The sequence below is a fragment of the Sturnus vulgaris genome, chromosome 2 (genome assembly GCF_052056855.1).
Source record: "Sturnus vulgaris isolate bStuVul1 chromosome 2, bStuVul1.hap1, whole genome shotgun sequence".
Lineage (NCBI taxonomy): Eukaryota > Metazoa > Chordata > Aves > Passeriformes > Sturnidae > Sturnus > Sturnus vulgaris.
The window spans coordinates 93,533,930-93,555,460 of record NC_142244.1 but is presented as its reverse complement, the minus strand read 5'-3'; the positions used below and the strand labels follow the sequence as shown (position 1 = coordinate 93,555,460).

At 38.7% G+C, this 21,531-nt stretch overlaps 1 protein-coding gene across 2 annotated transcripts in view; it reads right to left on the bottom strand.

The window, feature by feature from the left end:
• GRTP1 (growth hormone regulated TBC protein 1) overlaps positions 1-21,531 on the bottom strand; it is a 33,928-nt gene that overhangs the window by 5,416 nt on the left and 6,981 nt on the right. Inside the window, exons 3-5 of one of the 2 annotated variants that reach the window (XM_014885127.2) lie at positions 20,705-20,863; positions 13,739-13,863; positions 11,997-12,093 (exon numbers count right to left, since the gene is read on the bottom strand). In XM_014885127.2, the coding sequence (XP_014740613.1) occupies positions 11,997-12,093; positions 13,739-13,863; positions 20,705-20,863 (381 nt within the window). The remainder of the gene's footprint in view (positions 1-11,996; positions 12,094-13,738; positions 13,864-20,704; positions 20,864-21,531) is intronic. The other variant, XM_088160136.1, reaches the window with a different exon arrangement.

Here is a 21,531-nt window from a genome sequence, read left to right as displayed (position 1 = left end):
GCAGCTCCCATGTGCCCTGGTACACAGCACTGCAATGTTCAGCCCAGCGCTGCTGCAGAACTAGTGAGAGGAGTGATTAACCATTTATGCAAATGACAAAAACTGAGTAGCAGGGGTTTCCAGGATATTAGCTGCCAGTACACAACAGAAGTTAGGTTAAAAGAATGGGCAGTCAAGACATTTTACATGTAATTATTATGTGTTAATTATAGTTCATGTGAGTATTAATTATAATTATGACAATTAATATGTAATTATAGTTTCCTATTTCTTTTTCCTGTGTATATACTTTTATACATAAATGTATGTATATAAAATTAGCTCCTCAAATTAGGAAAGCCACATTTCCAAATCCTTCAGAAGCATTCCTGGAGGACCTCATATTTCTGCAAAACTTCCACAGATCACTTACAAGGAACACCTTTCACAGTTCACATCCGGTTTCACTAGGGAAGATAATTTTGTAACTTGGTTCCGTGCCTAAGTGCTTGGTAACATTTAACCTACATGGCTCTTCTATTCCCTTCTTATTTACTAGGGATTCCCAGTCATTAAGCCCTCTGAAAATGTCCCCTCAGCAAAAATCCTGCAGCTCTCCCTAACTGCAAATGCTTCACTGTGTGCCCTACTTTCCTAATATTTTATAATTGGATGCTCTGCCCAGAAGTCAAAATATGCTTGTTTATAACCAAGTCTACATAAGCCTACCTCTCCCCCACACCACAGAGCTGTTTTTCACAAAATACAGTGCAATTATTTTTACTCACCTACCACTGAAACACATTAGCTTTATATTCCTTACATATCTTGTATCTTACAAATTATTTGAAATTTCTCGATTTGCATGAGCCACATTTAATTAGTATCTTAATCATTTTTCCCCTCTCAATAATCTGGCAAAATACTGCACAGCTGATTACTCAGAACAAACCTGAGTCAGTAACTGCTCCCAATCTACCACTTACTAATTAAAAAAATTGGCTAATTATATTGTGTATCTGTTGATCTAGGTGGTTTATAGGAATGTCTCTGACAAAATATCATTCCTCTGAAAAAAAACACATAGCCAGGTTGTTTCCTTTATTTCTTAAAATGGTCAAACAGAAGTCATAATTTTTATTATGACATACTACATTTACGATCACACACTACATTATTTTTCATCACATTTTCAGGAAGGCAACAAATGAAATCTTGTTTTATGAATTATTATTGCATTATTAATTTATTACTAAATTCCAGGAAAACAGTTTCTCAATATGCAACTTGGCATCTTCAAGTGCTTTTGTCAACTGATCCAAGGCTTTCTGCACTTTCCTCTCAGTTTTCCCTTTGTTGCTTTACCTGGGTGCTTTGCCCAGTCTGTTGTTCCAAGTATCTGCCTATGGATTTTGGATGCCTTGCTAAGGGAGGGTAATAGAGGGCAGTGTGGGCAGCATCCCACATGGAACTCATCCTGCTCCTTCCTCATCAAAATCCTGACCCTGAGCAGCAGTGTAGCCCTGTGGCTCTGTCTGAGTTAAGCAGCAAACAGGAAAAGCCAGCTTCACCGGTTGCCAACTACTTTATTGCTACTGTACAACACAGGTGACCACATGAAAGTACTTTTTTCCTCGTTCAAAGGGCTTTTGGTTACTAACACAGCACTGCCTGTGGCATGCAGTCACTAAGCTAGAAACTTGTTCTGGCAGAGACATTCCTAACACTACAATTCATTGTCCCCCTGTCACAACAGTTAGTACATCTCTGGATCTTACCAGAATATCCAGGACTCGGACATAACTGACTGCTTGTGCTCCAGAACAGTAATAAGATTTGTAGGAAATAAGGATAAAGCTTGTAGGGACTCTATGACCTTGTTCTCTGTTACAAATAGATTAAGAGGTTCCAAAAATAAAAGTTTAAGAAGCAATACTCTTATAGTCTTAAATTATCTCTAGGAATCAAGAGCTACTGAAGTTTAAAAAAAAAAATCTTTCCAGTCTGTTGTGCATATGTCAGGTTGAATATACACATTCCTAGTGGAACTAAATTTGTGTTACAAAAATACCCCAAACAAGACCTCAGCTCTGTTGCTTATCTTCCAGCATTTCTATTATTTCAAGAGCCTACAAAGAGCCTGGGTCAGAATGATTTGTCTTGAAGATCTAAATCAACTGGAAAGTTAAAAACTAGCTGGTTTGACTTTTTTCATAGACTAGGCAATGCAAAGTATTTTATTCACAAGTATATGTTTGTAACATCCATGAGAACTGGGGGGTGTGTGTGTGTGTGATGGGATAATAATGTTCTGTCTCCTCTCATAGTAGCAGAAATAGTTCATTTTTATACCACCAAGCAACAATCAAGAATGTCTCCTTGCTGGAGATGCCATTTGCTACCAGACTTCATTGGAATCCAGGAGGGAGATAGAGCAGGCAAGAAAATTCAGAGGTTTCCATGAACAGAATTTCGTGAAAAGCACTCAGTCCTACATTTGAAGTCAAACCCAAAAGAGATACCATCATGTGCCTTTGGGGGAGGGGGGGGGGGGGCGGGGTGGGTGGAAATAAACATTTAAACACACCAGCTTTTGTGTCTTCTGAGTATCTACATCATAAGCCTTATATTAAAGGCTGAACAACCTACATTTGGGAAGAAATCAGGAACCCACAACAGGAAAAGGAGGAAACCCAAGAGTACTGCCAATTCTTTCTGCAGTATCAGACCAGAGTGACCCCTGCAGGTGTCCTGGCCAGAGTGACATTCTCCAGCGATGTGGTTAAAGGGCAAGCTAAAACTTCTTAACTACATTATTTTTAAAACACAAGTTCCTAATTTTCCAGGGAACAGAAAAAACATCTAACAAACCAAGCAACCCAAAACAGGCCCAAGCTATATTTTATCTTTTCCTTCAAACTAAACTGACTGAGAACTTCTGTCCTGGGGTACTGAACTCACACCACAACCACCATCAGCTGTATCATTCACAATTGAACATTAGCTTTTAGAAAACATAAGGAAACCAAATTTATTTTAGATGGTAGAACTATCTTTAAAAATGGGAATGCAAGCATTTTATAGATCCTTATTGGCTGAGACTACACAAAATTTAGAATAATGTATCTTGAGAAATGACTTACTATTAACACCTTTCCATCAAGCACAAAGAGGCAGTATTTGTTTCTACATAATGCCATCTGCCTGTATTCATCTTTTGGTTCTGGTCCCAAACTTGGATAACAGATCCCAGGGAGCTGAAAGAGCCTTTGGTTTCCCATTTCACAGAGCACAGTGGGATTCTGAGCAGATGTAGTAGCTACCTGCCATTTGGAAACTGAAGAAGGATGCTTGTTAATTGGAAAGACAATGGAAAGGCAGGCAAAGATGTAATCCTTCCAGACATTACAGACAGCAGAGATGAAATACAAAGGAAAAAAGACTTCATGTGTAACCCCTCAGAGAAACAAACTGAATTTAGCAGCATGTTGGAAAACACAAATGCAACTTTCAGACATTCTAGTTACAGAGAATGAAACTGGCTATGTTATTTATTTACATACCAGCTCTGTTATGTGCTGCTCAGTAGAGACACTTGCATCATTTAAAACTAGTCCAGCTTAAAGTTATAGATACCAAACCACTCTCATATAGCTTAGACATAACTGAGCCAAATACTGTTGGCCAGCTCTTCCCTTTCTCACCTCTTCCTATCTGCTGGAACAGCAGTTTTTTCACAGTATCGGTGAGCTGACAGCCACCAACACACAGCACACACACAGTATTTCCCTCTCGGCTGTTTTCAAACAGCCTGGCCTGACTCCAGTCATTGCACCCCATGAATTGTGCCTGTCTAAAGAGCTTTGGAGAAGTCTGCAGCTCATGGGGCTGACGATGGTCCCAGGAGCCAAGGTTTTTAACCCACAGAACCCTTTGACAGACTTATCACTAATTTCCTCAAAGCCAGAGGAAATTCAAGAACAAGCATTGAAAAGTACAACTGCTTATCATGCCTGTTGAGGAAACAAACTTTAGAAAAAAACTTACAACTGTATAATGAGTCTTAATAACTGATGACTTCAGCTAAATAAGGATTCCTGGATCTGTTTTTAACTCCAGCATTAGAAAGAATAGGTATTTTATCAGTTGACTGCACTGACAAGATTATTCTTAACACCTCAGCACAAAACACAGCTGTGATAACCTCTCAAGCTTAAGAAAAACCTCAGTGTTACATTTTCATCAGCTCTTGAAAAGAATGCTACAGTTACACCATGGGGACTACCGAGAACATTACTTCAGACTGGACAGAAGCACCTTAAAACAGAGAGCTGGACCAACACGTGTGGTTCTCGTCTGGCACTGGAATAAGGCAACCAATCTAAAACTTTGGTCTGAATAGAAGGGGAATGAAAGCCACGATCCTCTTATTTCAAGCTTGAAGAAGATAACAAGAAAATTAGTTTTATTCTTAAGCAATAGCTTTTAGAACTGTAAGATGAATGAGACTTCTCCACTAGCCATGAACTGACATCTTAGTAAAGCACTCCAGTCTTCTGAACGTGAACACAGGAAAAGCAACCAAGGTTGCATTTTCTAAGCATCCCTCAAAGGTAGACAAAAATTACCACTGTACATTACGTTCTTCATTTAATTTCCTTTACTCCCAAAACACATCTTACACCAACACATTCTTTATGTTGCCACCTATGCTGAATGTGTATTATACTGTATTTTTGAACAGTATCAAAGCCTGCTGTCAGTGCTTCTTTCTACTATGATATATTTTTTTAAATCCCAACACTTAATGGAGTTGAACTTTTGAAAAAACCCTCAATTTTGCAGTATCTTAAGTTGCAAATAAAATAAATCCAGAGCAAGCATACCTTAGCTCAGAAAAAGCCAAAGCAATCCTTGGATATATTCACTACTGAAGAGAGAGTATATCATCTCTGATTATAGTATTAGCAAAACTGAGAAAACTCATAATATTAGAAACATAACTCAAAACATTAGAAAACTGCACCCAGCTCCGATATTTATAATTCAGGCAGAAAGTTGAAGAACCGGAAAGGACATGAAAGAAAAGGTTAGAAACACTACTTAGAAAAAATGAGTTCTGTAAGGAACCTCTTTATTTGTAGCATTTATGCAAGAAAAATTAAAAGCAAAGTTAACCACTTCACAGAGCGAACACACCAGGCATTGTAGGCTTTTCAATGTAATAGAGAAAGTCTTAAAAAAAGCAATACCTACAAATTAGGACAACTCAAATTCCAATTAAAAATATAGCAAGTGTTTTTAGTAAGACTGATTTGCAGTTTGAATACACTACTAGCAGTGGTGGCAGGGTCACTCTTTCAAACCAAGTCTGGGACCTTTCAGATATCCTGACCTGGCCTTGAACACTTCCAGGGACATGGCACCCACAACTTCTTGGGCAGCCTGTTCCACTGCCTCACTATCCTCTGAGTAAAGAATTTCTTCCTGACATCTCATCTAAGTGTCCCCTATTTTAATGTAAAACCATTCCCCCTTGTCCTATCACTATCTGCTCCTGTAAGTAGTTGCTCTCCACTTTTATTTTTAAAGCTCTCTTTAAGTACTGAAAGGCCACAATGGGAAGAATTGCTACTATTTCCTCGCCTGGCTTTTTGTATGGGAAGTTAAGATTTCCAGTTACATTTTCAGTTTTATGAGTCTTGGTATTTAATACACAGATAACTTCAAGCATATTAATACTTTTTAATGGGGGTTTACAAGTTAAAATACAAAACTGTATACTGGGATTTGCTTTGAGCACATACAACCTATCATACATATGTCAGCTGATATGTTATGCTTCTTACCATCAAAGTGACATATTCAGGAAAGTTCATTTATTAAAATTGTAAGTGAACATACAGAGCCCTGGCTGACCATCAGAAAGTAACAAAAACCCAAAAATCTGCTGTGGCTTTGCTGCATTAATTCCACAGGTAGAACAGCACAGACCCCCTAGCATGGAAATGGCTCTGTTAAAAAAGTATAGTTTCAGTACAACATGTGCACATGAGTGCTTTCATAACTCAAGCCATTAGATTAAAAAAAATAAAAAAATAAAATAGAACATCCCTCCAACATGGCTACTCTAATTAAATATAAAGCACAAACTAAGTAAGCCTTGTGCTGCATACTACAGCTTGGCCACTAATTGGTTCTTCCATGTAAAAAAAAAACCCTGTGACCTCTTCTCCCATACCCACACTTCTGTGTCTATGCCACTCTACCCACCTTCCTCCTTTGCATGCAGCCAGAGAATTCTACCTTTGATCAGTCTGAGATGAATTAAGATTTAATTTGGCAAGTTATTTTGCTGATGGCTTTTGAAAGGGATGAAACTTGGATTTACTGGGTAGATAAACAAGCAAATAGCACTACCTGCAGAGACAGCCAAAGGCTGCAGTCCCACACAGAGTAGGGCCATGGATGCCCTACTGAAGATACTTTAAGTTCAACATAATCAAATTATAATCGATAGAAGGCTTGCTTATCAGAATGAAGGAGGCATTCTCGACTTTTTGTTGGTGGAATAGGTCCTACTTCCAGTGTAAATAGAGTCATGCCAAGGAACAAAATATTCTTCAGCATTTTTAAACACTATGGGTGCTTTTGTTGCATGTTTCCTCAGAAAAATAAGGCTGACAGCATGGATATTCTTGTCATGTACAGTAAACTTCTGTTTCACACAAAAGTGTAAGAATTCTACCCAGCCTCCTAAAACCCACCTGCTAAGTAACGAGATTGTGCTTTTATTGATGAGTTTTGCAACTGGGTGAGAGGGAGATATGATACAGAAAGTAAATAAATTATTTCAAATGTATAAATACCTGTGTAATTTTAAAGGAAGAAAACCCCGTCTGTTGCTTATTTCCTGCTTGCTCAAGTGTCACAAATCCCCTAGCAGTTCAGATTTGTAAGTAATGAGGATTTCAGGCTTATCATGGTTTCTAAATACAGGTACAGGCACATGACTCCTTCATTCCACCTTCACCTTAACAGGACACTGCACGCTTAATTCCTAGGTATATTCAACTGACCTCGAATGCTCAAACATTAATGCTTTCATCGTGGCTGGGGGTTAACAGTAAAACATGATGGAGTCCCATATTTCAAAACTCTGAATTGTTCAGCTGACCAGCAAAATGCTCCTGTCTCTGAGGACCAGATGTGATGTTGGAGGCCAGAGGGGCACACCACTATGGCTTCAAATGCAATCAAGGAACTCTATGGATGAGTAAGAATACTGCCAACTCACAGACCTGTAGCTGAGTGCTGCCAGAGGAAGAAAATAAAGAAGCAGCCCAGAACTGATCAATCTGCTGAAATTTTCTGGGTTGATGGTACTATAAAAAAAAGCTCAGTTGTCAAAAACTACTCTGCAAACATGGTGTCATGCATGTCACATATAGCCTTGAAAGGAGCTTTCCATACCAAAAGCACACTTGAGCACTTGAGGTGCTCAAGTCTTCTCTCTGAAAGGAAATGCTTTTTAGCACAACAGTCCCCATTTTAGGCTGCAAATTCAGCTCGGTTTAGGTCTAGCAGTGTTTTTACCTGCACAGCTAAATAAAAATACTTCCTGTGAAGAGTTCAACTCCCTTTGGAGATGCAGGTCTGAAAAGATGCAGTTGCCAAGTCAGTTCTGCATTCAGAGGTTCCCTGGCAATACCCAATTAGGGTATTTGAATAAATTCATCCACAAGAACAAAATAAATACAGGCTCAACTGCAATTAAAAGCCAACAGTCTAAATAGAAATACTTTACATCTTCGTACAGCCTTCTTCATTTCCCAAGTGGTCCTTCCCTTCTAACCTGCAAGTCTGTATGATGGGACTTGAAAGATTGTTATAACATGAATCACTCAAAAGAGAAGGATATTCAAGAGTTTGATACGTAGCTATGATGCCATTCAGTTCAAATATTTATGTCTCTTATGTGCCTAATCTCTTGAGCAACCTCTGAGTTTCTGGCTGATACAATTGCAAGCCAGAGAGCCGAACAAACATGGGAGATATCTGTTATCTCAGCATGCAGGTACTTGCCTTAACCAGCAGTCACTACACTACACACCAAAGTGGCACCTGGCTTTGCACCTTGTGCATTTGCAGTTAATGCCAGTTATCTCAGCGCAGTCTACTACTTTGGTGACTATTTCATCATTCAAAACTCTGCTCTTTTAATTTTTTATATTTTAGTATTTTTAAAATTTTTATAACACGTGGATAAAAAAATTTTAAAAGAAGCTCCTAAAAAGTAATGAGGCTGAAGGAAGATTCTTCAAGAATGCTACACTTCATTTAAGATTTTTATTAAGAACATTGGAGAAAAAGAAAAAGCTAGTATCTGTTGACAACCCTAAACTAAGAGACACTGACCCATGTCAATACACAACAAAGTAATAGTGGAAAGACTGGCGTAGGGGGCATGATGACATTTAAAATAACAAGAACAAGAATGTGTAAATAAAGTTCAGCAAAAAGGTGTGATGAATTCCTAAATACTGTGGAGAAAACATCTGTTGACAATGAGAGAGAAGGAACAGCACATGCATTATGATGGAGACCACAAATCAAAACCAGAGTCTCACTAGAGAAAAAAGGCAAGGGAAATCCTACAGCTTTCCTCTCTTAAGCAAAACACTTTCTACTGTGAAAAGAGCCACTAGCTGATTCTCCAATGGAAAATAAAAGCGTGCCATTGTGATCAGGTTTAAAAAAATAAATTGAAAAATCAATTCAAACTGGAAAAAGCACACAATAATTATTAGGCTAAAACAGGAACAGAGAAAAGTTTCATGCAAGAGAAGAGTTTGACTGAAGGGGCTTAGCCATACAAAAAACTGCCAAAATTAACTGACTGCATCCCACAAATACATGAAAAGTAAGCACAAAAGAGAGGGGGACTTTTCTCACCTCCAAAAGTCAGCATTGACACTAGAATAAAACAGGGTAGTGCAGAACTCATGAGACTGCTCTTAACCAGAGAAGTATTCTACAACTAGTTTTCAGTAAGAGTGATTCCAGTATAATAGTCCAGTAGACTAGTTAGAGTATAGGTTGATATACACAATTGCTTCCAGACTGAAAACCATTGAAGGTGGGAGGGGGGATTATTCTTCTATATATAAGCATAACTATCATGCTAAAGTGAGACCAAATTGTTGAGTTTTTCTACTCATAAGCTCACCATTTAATCACAAATATGTAAAATATGACAAGTATACTCACATACTGAGGTACCACAGTTAAAAGATTCTACCTACCCAAAGCTTTCTAAAGCAATCTCCCCACTCTTTCCTTAACAGCACAAAAAAATCCCCAGAACTTCTCAACAAGAATCAGGGTGATGAACAGAACAGAAACATCAGAGCATTGCTGAGTACAAACTGCAGGCACATCTACTCTGTGCTTGAATTCAATCTATACTGCTTCCTGCGGGCAATGCTGTCTGCTCCAGCTATCTGACTGAGCCTGGGAATAAAAAAAAATTTGGGAACACCCAAAACTTCAGTTAAACAAGTAGTTCTCTTCCCCCCTGCTGTGTTTAAATGATAATCCCTCCAAATCCCTGGCTGAGCAGCTGACAGACAAAAGGCAGAAATGCATGGGCTTGCCCTCAGCAGAAGCAGGAACTTTCTGGCCTCACCCAGCTGTACCCAGCAGTTCAGCCAAATGAAAGGCATGCACACAACTCCTCTGACCAATCAACCAAAGTCTAATTTACTGGCTCTCTCTTCCAGCTGCATTATCTCCATTTGTAACAGAACAATTCAGCCAGAAAACCTTTACTGATGGAGTCCCATTTTCTGTCACTTCCTCAGAATGTTCCCATCTGTCACACTGTACATTTTTCAATCAATGACATTGATCTGTGGCTGGCTTAGTTCATGTGCTGACCAAAAAAACCACTGTCAGCACCACAGCTCTGGAGGATCTGTTTAATGTAATTAAACACGTGTGGGCAGGGGAGGAAGCACCCACAGGGACACAGCAGAGGGCAGAGAATGGATTTCTAAATTTTCCTAAAGCACCAGTGATTTAACTGGCAGTGACAGGACACACTCAAAAATGAGGACATGACCTGGAGGCAACAATAGGGGGAAAACACGTATATTATAATGCAAACAAATCAAGAAAATCAAATCAGCAACCAAACGAATAGAAACTGTTGGCCAATGAAACTGTCAGCATACAGCATAACTGATTCCTAGTCTTCCCTCTGAAGACCTGGAAAACACTCAAGATCTACAAGATCTTGAGACATACAGTGCTTCTCTGCTTCCCTAATAATTATAGGGCTTAAAACTGAAATGTGCAATACCTTGCACTAACAGAAAGGCAGTAATTATTTATCTGAGTTGCTTTATGAATATGGTCTGTCTGATTCTTTCACATATGCACACACAGTATTTCACTGAAATTATGCCAGTTATTTTTTATGTCATGCTTTGACTTTTATAAATACAAAAATCAAACTATATAGGAGAGTGTTGGGAATAGCTGGGGGAGGGAAAGAGCATCAGCAACAAGTTTTCTGTCAGTAACACCTTGTATTATTCAATACAAATATTTATACTATATAGAAGATTCACATTGCCCAGCTGGACCCACGCTAAAGTCAGTAACAACAATCTTGTTACAGAAAAGTAAAAATATACCTATAACTTGAGTAAATATACACCTCCTTTATACACAGTAATTGCATTTCATGTTATGAATTTCTTCTCATCACCAATGCTACTTGCCTAAGATAAAGTAAACAGCTAGGAGGGGAAAAATAAGAGCAACTTTTGCCACAAGTATCAGTAATGTGTAGAAGCATATATAAAAATGAAGGTTTTTCTGATAAAGTGGATTAGGTTTCCTACCAAAAACAACAAACATAAAATTCTGACTTTACCTCCTTTGCCTTAAATAAAAGTGTGTAAGACTATTGAAAGGATTAACAGCAAGAGTTCCCACACATCACAATTAACCTGCCTTTTACCGAGTGCCTTATCCCTGACACAGTGATGTCAAAGCAGACATCCACCCATGCCAGGCAGTGGCAGGTCCCAGAGCAGACAGCAGCCCTGTCTCCTGCCTGTTTGCACAGCTTAGAGCTCTCAAGGCTAAACAAAAGCAACAAACAGTTGATTTCTTCAGACTATTTTTACAGCTTGAAAGTAAACTTCAAGGCTATATAATGTTAAATATTTGCAGACTGATTCAACAACTCATAACATTCCCTGCCTGTCTCTACTCTTTCAGTCTGGAAACAAAGTCCAACCACTGTTTCCACACAAGGAAAATCCAAGTCCCTACATGGTGTATTCAGTGTAAAATAATTTCTTACAGTCATTCAAAAGCATGAAAATAATCTTTCAGCTATTCTTCTTTATTTCTCAAGGTTTTTTCTTTCTATTCAATAGGGAACCAAAATTCTTTTTTTGTTTGATCTTAAACATAAACAGACAGAAGGAAAAGTGAAAGTTTCAATCAACCTTGACCAGTACCTAGTTGACAATGTAATACTAAATTCTATCTCCAACCATTTGAGACAAAAATCTCTGCAAAAGCAAAACCAGACTAATAAAGAATTAGCCCTCCGTTTTCCACTGGTCTTCCACCTACATTAAAGGTGTATCTGTAGTCAGACCTGTGCAATGCTTATGGGAATTCACAATAAAACCATTCTCCCCCTATAATTAAATCCCAAGAAAAAACATTCCCAAATGCATTTCACAGGAGTAAAAATTACATCTGTGCCTGGTATCTGCTTCTGGTTTTAAACTACCTCACATGTGCAGGAGGTTCAGCTTATACATGGGGCAAAACTGATTGTGTAAACACCTCCTTGCAAACCCACAGATCCAGGCAAGGGAACTCAGAGAGCTACTGAAGAGACCAGATGCAGATACTGTCTACAACTGGAGAAGAATGCAAAGATACAAGCCAAGCTCCAATATATGGATAGAACTATGTTTTTAACATACCAGGCAATATTCTTCCAATAAGAGCATCTAGCAACCAAAATGACTCCTCTTCATTCTTTGTAATAAGAATCAGGTATCCAGCAATGAAGTTCATGCCCTGAAATAGAAAGAAGGGTTTTGAGATGCATACACTCATCTAAAGAATTTCTAGCTTAATTCTTTTGATTAAGGACTAAATTACTACAGTTCTACAAAGTGTACATATTAATTCTAATAGCAAAGGCCACTGTTTGAGTAACCTGCTAAACTTGCATGACAACAGCTAACAAGAATTATTAACAAAGATCAAGGAGATGAAAATTAAAAGAAAAAGCTTAGCAGTCTATACTTTCAATTTTGCTTTTTTGTCAATTCCAAAGCCCAATGCAACTTAAAGCTTAGAAAGATCAGAAGCTTAAAGATCAGAACCCAAACACGGCTGTATTAGATGAGCACTACAAAGTGTGTACAGTTTTCTTCCATAATACCTCCAGTACTCCACATATACATACAATAGCACTGATCCTGTGAGGAGACCAGATGTGCAAAGAACCCACACAAGGGTTTTTTAAGTGTTCTTCTTTTCCCATTAAACAGAAAAGGTACCAAAATATTTTATTAACAATTGGACACATAGAAACTACTATGGTTTAGAAGTTGCGTGTTATGTTGTGCATGACCAACTCTATATAGAAACCTGACACTTGCAAAAGTGAGTATTCATAATTCTTCCCCTTCTGTTATTATCAAAATATTAAAATTATATTTTGATAAATACATATTACTGAAAATCATAGAAATTACTCATCTTTTGAAGAATGGAAGTAAATAATTTCTGAACTAAAACTAGTTGGGGTACACAAGAAAAATATATTTTTAGAGACTTCAGTGTAGGTTTAAGTCCCTCTAAGTCTTCTCTCAAAGTTTAAAAAAATACTGTTCATATTCTTTCAGCTTTGGAGTATTGTATTTACTACACTAACTTTCTCAGATAAAATGTTAGCACACACATTTTTGCTCAGGAAGTGAAGGAGACAGGAGAGGACTTCATAAGCGAACTGAAAATACATTTTGCTCATGGCAGTGCCTGCTTCTTTATAATCCTTATGCTTTTTTCCTTGACTGTCATAGACTTTCATGAATCAACTTATCTTCTCTGTGTCCCACAGGAAACTCTACAGTACTTGACAGTGACAAAAGAAGCTTTCTTGAGCTGCCATCAAAGCAGTATCAGGTTGAATTTCAAAGAAACTTTACTCCTACTTGTGTTAGCTCTACTGGGAGATGGCACTAAATAAATGCTACCAGTCCCCAAGTACACGACACCACATTAGTGCTGGTCTTTCTGTACTCTGAAAAATGTGACCGTGAAAATAAAGGAAATTGAGATGTCATGATGCCTTGTACATATCAAGGACTGCTTGGGGAAAGATAGCAGGAGGAGGGAAAGGCAAGCTCACTTCCTCTTGTTCTCCAAAGCAACTACTCTTCATACAACCACGTGTGATAAAATACGTATGTTGCAGCTAGCAAACAGTACCAAATTGATCAAGATGGCTATGAGAACAGCCACTGAGAAATTCAGAAGGAAATTTGAATTTGCTTGAAGCTATTCATGTCCCGCCTCTCCCCCCCCCAACCTCCCAGGGCCAGTTCATAAACAGAAATAATTTGTGGGCGTGCTTCTAAAAACACACATTCAAACGGACAGGAAGTTACCACTGGTGAAATGCAGCATGGTTTGCAAAACAATGATTACATACCTGACAATATCCTACTGCTTTATTATGGTGCCCATACGCGACCAATACATTGTAGAGTGTGTGTTGCAAACACGGATCAGCCGTCTTGCGGAATTTTACATTATCTGGAAATGTTCTGTTCATGTCTAGACAAAAGGGAAAAAGACCAAAATTAAGAGCTGTTCCTTGTCACTTTCCCAAAAACTTTTACAGGTCTTCTGAAGTATAACTGAAGCTTCACTATGGTCCACTGAACTGTTTTTGGCAGATTAATTTTAAAAAAAAGCTTTACCTCCATTTTGGCTAAAAGGGCACTTGCATTCAAGGATAATCTATTCCTAGAAAGAATAATCCTATTAGTGTACCAATTTCAATTTCAAGCAGGCCTAAAGAAATTCCTCCTGCAGATTGGACTCGCTCCATGTCTGACTGCAAAGGCCTAAATGAAAGCAAACCTGGTATTTAGACTGACAGACACGAGACATGACAAACGTACCAAGTCAAGTGGCATGAAGTGAGTTGTGCTTCCAGGACAGCATATTCTCGTAACAAATCAGATGAACTTTCAACTGACTTACTCAGCGAACTTCTACCAAACAGCAGCAGCCAAAAAACCCCAGACCTGTTCCCATAGCTGCTGACTTCTACTTAAAAATAACTTTTTAAAATTTAACTTTCTCCATAATGTGATCATGAGAAAAGCTGCATCTTTACTGGTGCAAGATCATCAAGAATGGGAGTGATTTCTGATAACCAAGCAGCAGAGCACATTCCCACATGCTTCAAGCTCAATTCTTAACCAAGTAAGGAGCAGCAATTACTGACATTTCCAACCATTAATTTCTTTCAGACCAAACATTAGTAGGACTCATCTCTCGTTACAAAGGTCTAAAAATTAGACATGCAAGTTTGAGCTAGTCACTCCACAACAGCCCTTAGTTGTTGGAAAGAAACAGGCAGAGTTAATTTTTGCCCTGCTTCACTTCATAGAGAGAGAACCCAAGGTCACTTGCATAGACTTGTGCATTTGATCTTTAAATAGAATTTTTCTCTCCAACTTCTAAACACCTAAGAATAACTTTGCAGATTTTCAAAACCCAAGAGTTATTAATAAAATATAAGTAGTTGTTTGGGTTGTATTTAACAACAACAAATTGGGTTAAAGTTAAAAACAAACATCAGTAACAGCACCTCTGTACGGATCTTCATGTCCTAAGAGTTATCACTTTTTATCAGCCTTTTCCGGCATAAAGAAAGAAGTCTGTTACAGCTTTGACACAAAGTTCAGCTGTAAGCAACCAAAGGAAGAAAGCTCCCCAAAATCATGAGTACTGTAGTGGAAGTCACATGCATGAAGAAGTTATCACTAATCCCTATTTCTTCCTTTTAAAGGGAATCATTTGTAGGAAAATATTTCACCTCTCATGTGAATGAGAAGAAAAACACACAAAAAAAGACAATATTCGAGAGGACCTGAACAACCTCAAGGTGGGGGAACTCAACCCACTCCCCAGGCACGCATGAGCCAATACGTTTTACCATGCTACAAGATGAGGGTCAGAGATGACTTGAGACAAAAGGCAGGAACAGGTCAGGGTTGTTCACTTGGCTTCATCACTACATCCCCCTCAATACAGCTGTTCCAGGGGAGACATCCAAACACCTCCTCCTCATGCTCTTCACATCCTGCCCTCTGACCTACTGTCCATTAACCTGCTTTGCTCTTAATAGACATTACTGTCCAAAGGAACACAGCCTTAAACTAGTCCAGGTTGGGGGGAAAAAAATAAATCAGGTTCTTTTCAAGGAGTAAAATGAACATTAGAATCTTACACTGCTAGATAAATCCCAAAATTATTACTATCTTGTCATTATGTGCAGATCTGCTGCTAACAAATAAAGCAGGTATGGGAGTACAGAACCAGGAAGAAGGTCACAATGAAGACTAGCTACTCTTTTGTAGTAAATTCAGATTAAATCCCAATAGAAATTTTTTTACAATCTTTCAGCTCTCTGAGCTGGCAGTTTTATGCTGCTATGAAACAAAACCAACCACCAGCTTTCCTGCTGATTTATCTCTGTGCAGCTACCATGAGAAGACCATTGGCTTCTTTCTTCCCTCTCACAGGTCTGCATTATTTCTGCTTCATTCAGTAACACAAACAGGCAGAACACATTAGCCTCAGCTTATAAAACAGACAGTCTATTTCAGTACCAAGAACCACTGTCATTGATGCTACTTCTGGAGCAAAGAGATCTGAAAGTGCAGTCCAGAAAACCAATGCTTTTGGAACCAGTCTTGTGTTTTCCCTAGTTCCTACTTGAAAAGTCATGCATCTACAAGACAACCTTCTTCACCTTGCTATCTCATCCTTCCTTTTTGTTCTGATTCCAGCCAGGGCAGTTAATTTCTGCAGTAGTTGGGAAAGGGTGTGGCTATAGGGCCTGGAGGTTGCTCTATACCACCTTGTCATTGCCAGGGGCCTGATAAAGGGACTGTCTTCCAGGGAGAAGGGGTTCCCTCCAGTAGAAAAGTGGCAGTGAGCCACCTGGTACTGTCTATTATAATTTGTTTTCTTTCTGTGTGAATTGTTTTGTATACCTTTTATTATCAATGTTGTTGCTGTTACTATTCATTTTTGTATCTCATTGCTGTTTCCAGTAAATTGTTCTTATCTCCAACTAGAGGCAGGGAGAGGAACCCACACGTGGTTTTAGTGGGAGTGCTTACATTAAGAATACATTTCTTAAACCATGGCACTTTTACTTTCATACCCAGGTGCTTCCCACTCCAAGATACAGGTGGTCAGTAAATTACACAAGTATTTTTATAACTAACATATCCTACTCCACCTACGGACATTTCTTTGCCACTGCTACATCTGTGATGTGCATCTGCTCTGAAGCGCTTCCAGGCAGGTAATTTTTTTCTTTTTTTTTTTTTTACATAGTAAAGAGCAGAGCAAAAGTTCACTTCAACTACAAGCACTCAAAAACCACTGCAAATCCAGAACAATGAGGTTAGGCCATAAATTGCAACTTGTAAAGACAGTATACTTAAAAGGGCGTTTTAGATTTGTTATAACTGGGTATTTAGCAGTCATCTTCAAGTTTTTCCCTGCAACACCTGGAACTATAAATTGTTTTGGAGGCTTCGGGGGTTTGTTTTAAATTAAGGCCAAGTTTGTCATTAACTAAAGTCAGAAAAATTGAGCCTCACAATCCCCACTACCAAGTAACAGTACAAGAGCTTTCAGCAATCAAAGCCTGAAGAGTTAGGATTTCTTACAAAGGAACAATATTGCCACTGTATAAATCCGAGAAGCACATGCATAAATTCCAGTCCCTTTCATCTCCAGAAGATACCAGAATTAGAGAAATTACAGAAAAGAATGACAACAAGGAAGACCACAGATATAAAATGGCTACCATACATAGCATAAAGCCAAGTGGATAAAAGCTCCTTAGTTTAGAGGGAGATGCTTAACAGCATTGAGACAGCTCAAATCTGCAAAATCATAAGGAAGGTAAACAACATGAAAAAGGAGCAACCAGAAGGGTTTTTGTGAATTTTTTCCCACCCAGCATTATTAGGTACAATCATGCAGCATATGTCTTGGCAACTCTCCAAACAGCAGATAACTGGATACTGGGAAAAACATTCTGAGGAAATGTCACTACACACTTTACTCCTCCAGGTCTCCCTTCAGCTGTTCTGGTAGACCAAAGAGCAGATAAGGCAGCTGTTTGGATATGACCTAATAGGGCTCCTCTTACAGAGAGCCAGAAGAGATGACAGGGCTCTTCCCCTTCCTCTTGCATGGTTAAATATTTTAAACTCACCTGAAAATTCCCAACTTCCATTCAGTTTCAGGAAAGCTTCAGAGAAACTCTTAGTGCTTTGATAGTAAAATACTCCCTGTCTCCAGTGAAATGGCAATGACCATTTTTCGATTACTTTTCTGAACCCATCATAAGCTCAATTAAGATCCTGCAACTATCGTCCTATCCACAGTCAGATCCTTATGCCAGCTTCACACAGCACAGCTCAGGCTCTGGGAATGACTGATAAGTATCAAATTGTAGGTTTCACAGCACCTACAACTCCTCCTCATGAAATGCAAGAATGGAAACACAGATTGCATGTAAATGCCTGAGCACCTGCAGACACAGACACACTTCTGTCCAAAAGTGTTTTTTCAATGGAGAGAAAAGGCAACAAACAAGAGCTAAAATTCAAAATGGCCCAGCCTAAGGGGAGTTTACCCAGGGAAGCTACAACTTACACTCCAGTCGTTTTACACCCAGCATGTACCCTCTGCATTAGAAGGACAGCCACTTTTTATCTTACAACATCATTTGTCCTACTAAACTTTCCTATGATAGGTCATGAAAAGCAAAGTGTTGTTGGAATGCATGCCCTTCTAAATGTGTACCTAAACTAAGACACAAAAATTTAGGCACCTGCACTCTTTAAGCTCCTTTTTAATGGTTAGAGTAAGAAGCCCATTCCCTCCTACATTTTTCTTAAATAAACAAAAATGTTCCAACAGCAAGTACCATATAAAACACAGTAGCAATAAAGCTCATCAGTTCAGAATCACAAAGTTAAAGGGAAAAAATGGTGAAAGAAGAGATTACAGATTTAATTAGTTGAAAGACTTCCGTTGCTATTACTAAGCAGATTTTTCTTTGAAGATTAGACCATTTCTTCACACAGTCTACCTGCCCTTTTTAACCTGATTATACCACATTAAAGACTTTCTCACATGAAAACAAGTTTCAAACATACATGAAAATTGTTTGCAGCTTCTGGGCACGTGAAAGAAAGAGGACACATTGGCTCTTACACATTTTTAACTGAATTTGAAATAAAGTCTTTGGTTGGCCTTGTCCTCCTGCCCCTCCCGTGGGAAAAAAGAAAGAAGTGTGATTGCTGTTCTCTTGTTTATTAACCCCAGCACTGTGCTGGGTTGCAACTTTACAGCTGTGAGAGTAAATATGGCACAGTTGACTGAAAATTCTGGAAACTACAAACAAGAAAGCAAACAGCAGTACGATTCTACATCTTACCTTGCTTTATTACTAAAAACAACTACAGTAACGGGAGAACAATACTTGAAGAAACAAAATGAAAGGCAACAATTCACACCAGAGTCCTCAGCCAAAGCCTACTATAAAATGTGCACAGTCAACAGGAGCACAAGTTTATTAAACACACTAACCAGAAAGTTTACATTCACCTTAAAAACTCTGTTCCTTCCATTCCTCCTATGTCCACATTGGTTCTTCCTTTCTGAAGGATGAGTGCCTGAGGTCCTCATTATATTTTTTCCCCTCCAATAAAGTATTCCAAGACATTTTTCTTTATCTTTTCCCTCACTTGCTCCATGTTAATTTTCTCTTCTGCAGTTTCCAATCAATGCAGTAGCTCTTCTGAAACTTTTTTCCTCCATAGTTCACAAATAGATCTTTATCACCTCCCAGGATTTTTCCTCCCCCACAAAAATATTTTTATTTCATTTTAACCTGTGTGGAAAGCCACCTCCTGGCCCTTCATGTCTTTGTCTAGTACTGAAAAAAAGTTGTTTTCAACTCTCTCTTGCAGCAATTTTACCCCAATTGAATAGTTTGATGCTTCTCCAGGCCCTTATCAAGGCAGGCTTTAGAAAGTCATCTTACTAGCTCCCTCTTCATTCATAGTAAGAGCTCTACTGTTTCTAGTTCTGAGCAGGATATAAGCCTGCATATTTCTGGCTAGTCTCCATTATTCATAGAAACATGAAGCTGATGCTCCAAAATACCTTACTAAGGCGTGTAGTCCCAAAAGCACAAAGTACTGCTGTTGCAGGGAAAGGCAGAGAAGAAACTCTGCATAAACCAAAAGTGTTCGGATGCTTATCCAACTCGAATAAAAATCCATAAAGCCCAAACTTTAAGTACCTGGGTTTTTGCAAGAGGAAATAGACAACCTGCCTTTCTAACCAAACAACCTCAGCATTGTTCTGGAGCAGAGCCCAACCTCTTGACTTTTTAATTGGGCAAATTAGCCCAGTTCAGCAATATAGCTTCACTACAAAGGCTCTGCTGTAACAGGTTTCAGGACAAGTATCAGTTACATCAAACTCCTACTTGTTTGTCCTCACCTACTGCCTTTTTCCTCCCAGTGGGCCAGCCTAAGGTCTGGCTGCCCTTATACCCTGCCATCAGTATTGCCACTGATCATCAGTGTTCACAGAAAGCACACATGGAAACAGATTAGCAGAGGAGAGGTGTTTCACCTCCTACATATCTCCCAGGGATTTACGTTTAGTAAATACATTTAGTTTAATATTTCATGCATCAAGTGGATGCCCCCAACTCCCAGTTTATCAAATTCGTTTTAAAACCAGTTCATACTTCTAACCTCTGCAGCACAGTAACAAGTGCCACAACTCTTCTAAACCTGCAGCATGGCAAATTTCATTCAGTGTCCTTGGTTCTTATGTTACAAGAAACAAGTAACAATTACTGCTCATTCACTCTCTTTGCACCATTTATAATTCATATAAATCTATCTTTCAACCTGAAACCCTAGCATTCTTCACCTGCCTCATATGGGCCTCTGTACCATATCTTCAACCATCCCTGCTACTTCTCCAGTGTCCTATGGGACAAAATTAAGGAGAAACACACTCAAAGGCAGGTGTCATGGCTCAAAGTTACAACTCTTCAATCACTTAGATGACACTGTAATGTTTTCTAGTTTATTCCTTCTCAAATAATTTCTAATCTTCCTTAAAAGCATTCCTTAATGCTTTTAACCACATGATGAATCTGGAAAGATCTGTGCTGTTAAAGAGCTTATGGCTAATCTAATTTAAGTGTTAATTCAGCACTTAAACCACTACTACAGAAATATTAAGTTTCCATGACATAACTTGATCTCTACCACTTAAGGACAGAGGATGGATAAATACAGATAAATAGCATTATCAAGAGAATAACCTGTTTTGATTGCTTCAAGCAGCTTGGCATTCTTCTCTCCTTCAAGCAGTCTGTGGTAATACCCAGGGTTTTGTTCCATGTTGGTTTGGGCCCCACTCACAATCATCCAGACCAATGCACGGTGTTCATTGGGGATGCCTTTCCTGATATATCTCTTCACTGCAAGACAAGAAGTTTGGTTTTGTTTGTTCATTTTTAAATAAATTTTTTAAAAATCCATCTGCATTATTCTTCTTTAAATGAGCAGCCTGAAGTTAAGAAGTCATAGGAAAACTCTTGACTGGAGATAATTATATTTTCTGTCCTATGCTACCATTTTAGGATAAGCATTTACTTCTCAGCTGCATAGTATATTTTAGATTCACTCAGCTGCATAGTATATTTTAGATTCACTCCTAAGTTCTTGTCACTCAGACTCCCCCCTCAGATCTTCAGACTCCAGTTTTCCTCCCTCCTCTCTTCCCTTGTTAGAATTTTTAATCCCTTCCTCTTCTACTTTTCTGAATGGAGATACAAGCAGCAAAGTTTCCCCTTGATCTTTGTCCTTTTTCATTCAGACAAGCACTGACTTGACTCTTCCTACATCACCAGTGGACTCTGATATGATGGCTCTGCCCATTCAGCTCTAACATCGATGGCCATGTTACCATAACCCTAGGGCTTCAGCTCAGCCCCTGACCACTGAAATACAGCAGAAACTGAGGAATATGAAATATGTGCCTCCTGTCTAAATGAGCCTTGGAAAAACTGGAGATGTGAGTGAGCAGCAGATGACTTTTTCCTAGAATAGCTGTGGAAGCCTTTTCAAATCTAAAGTAGCTCTTATC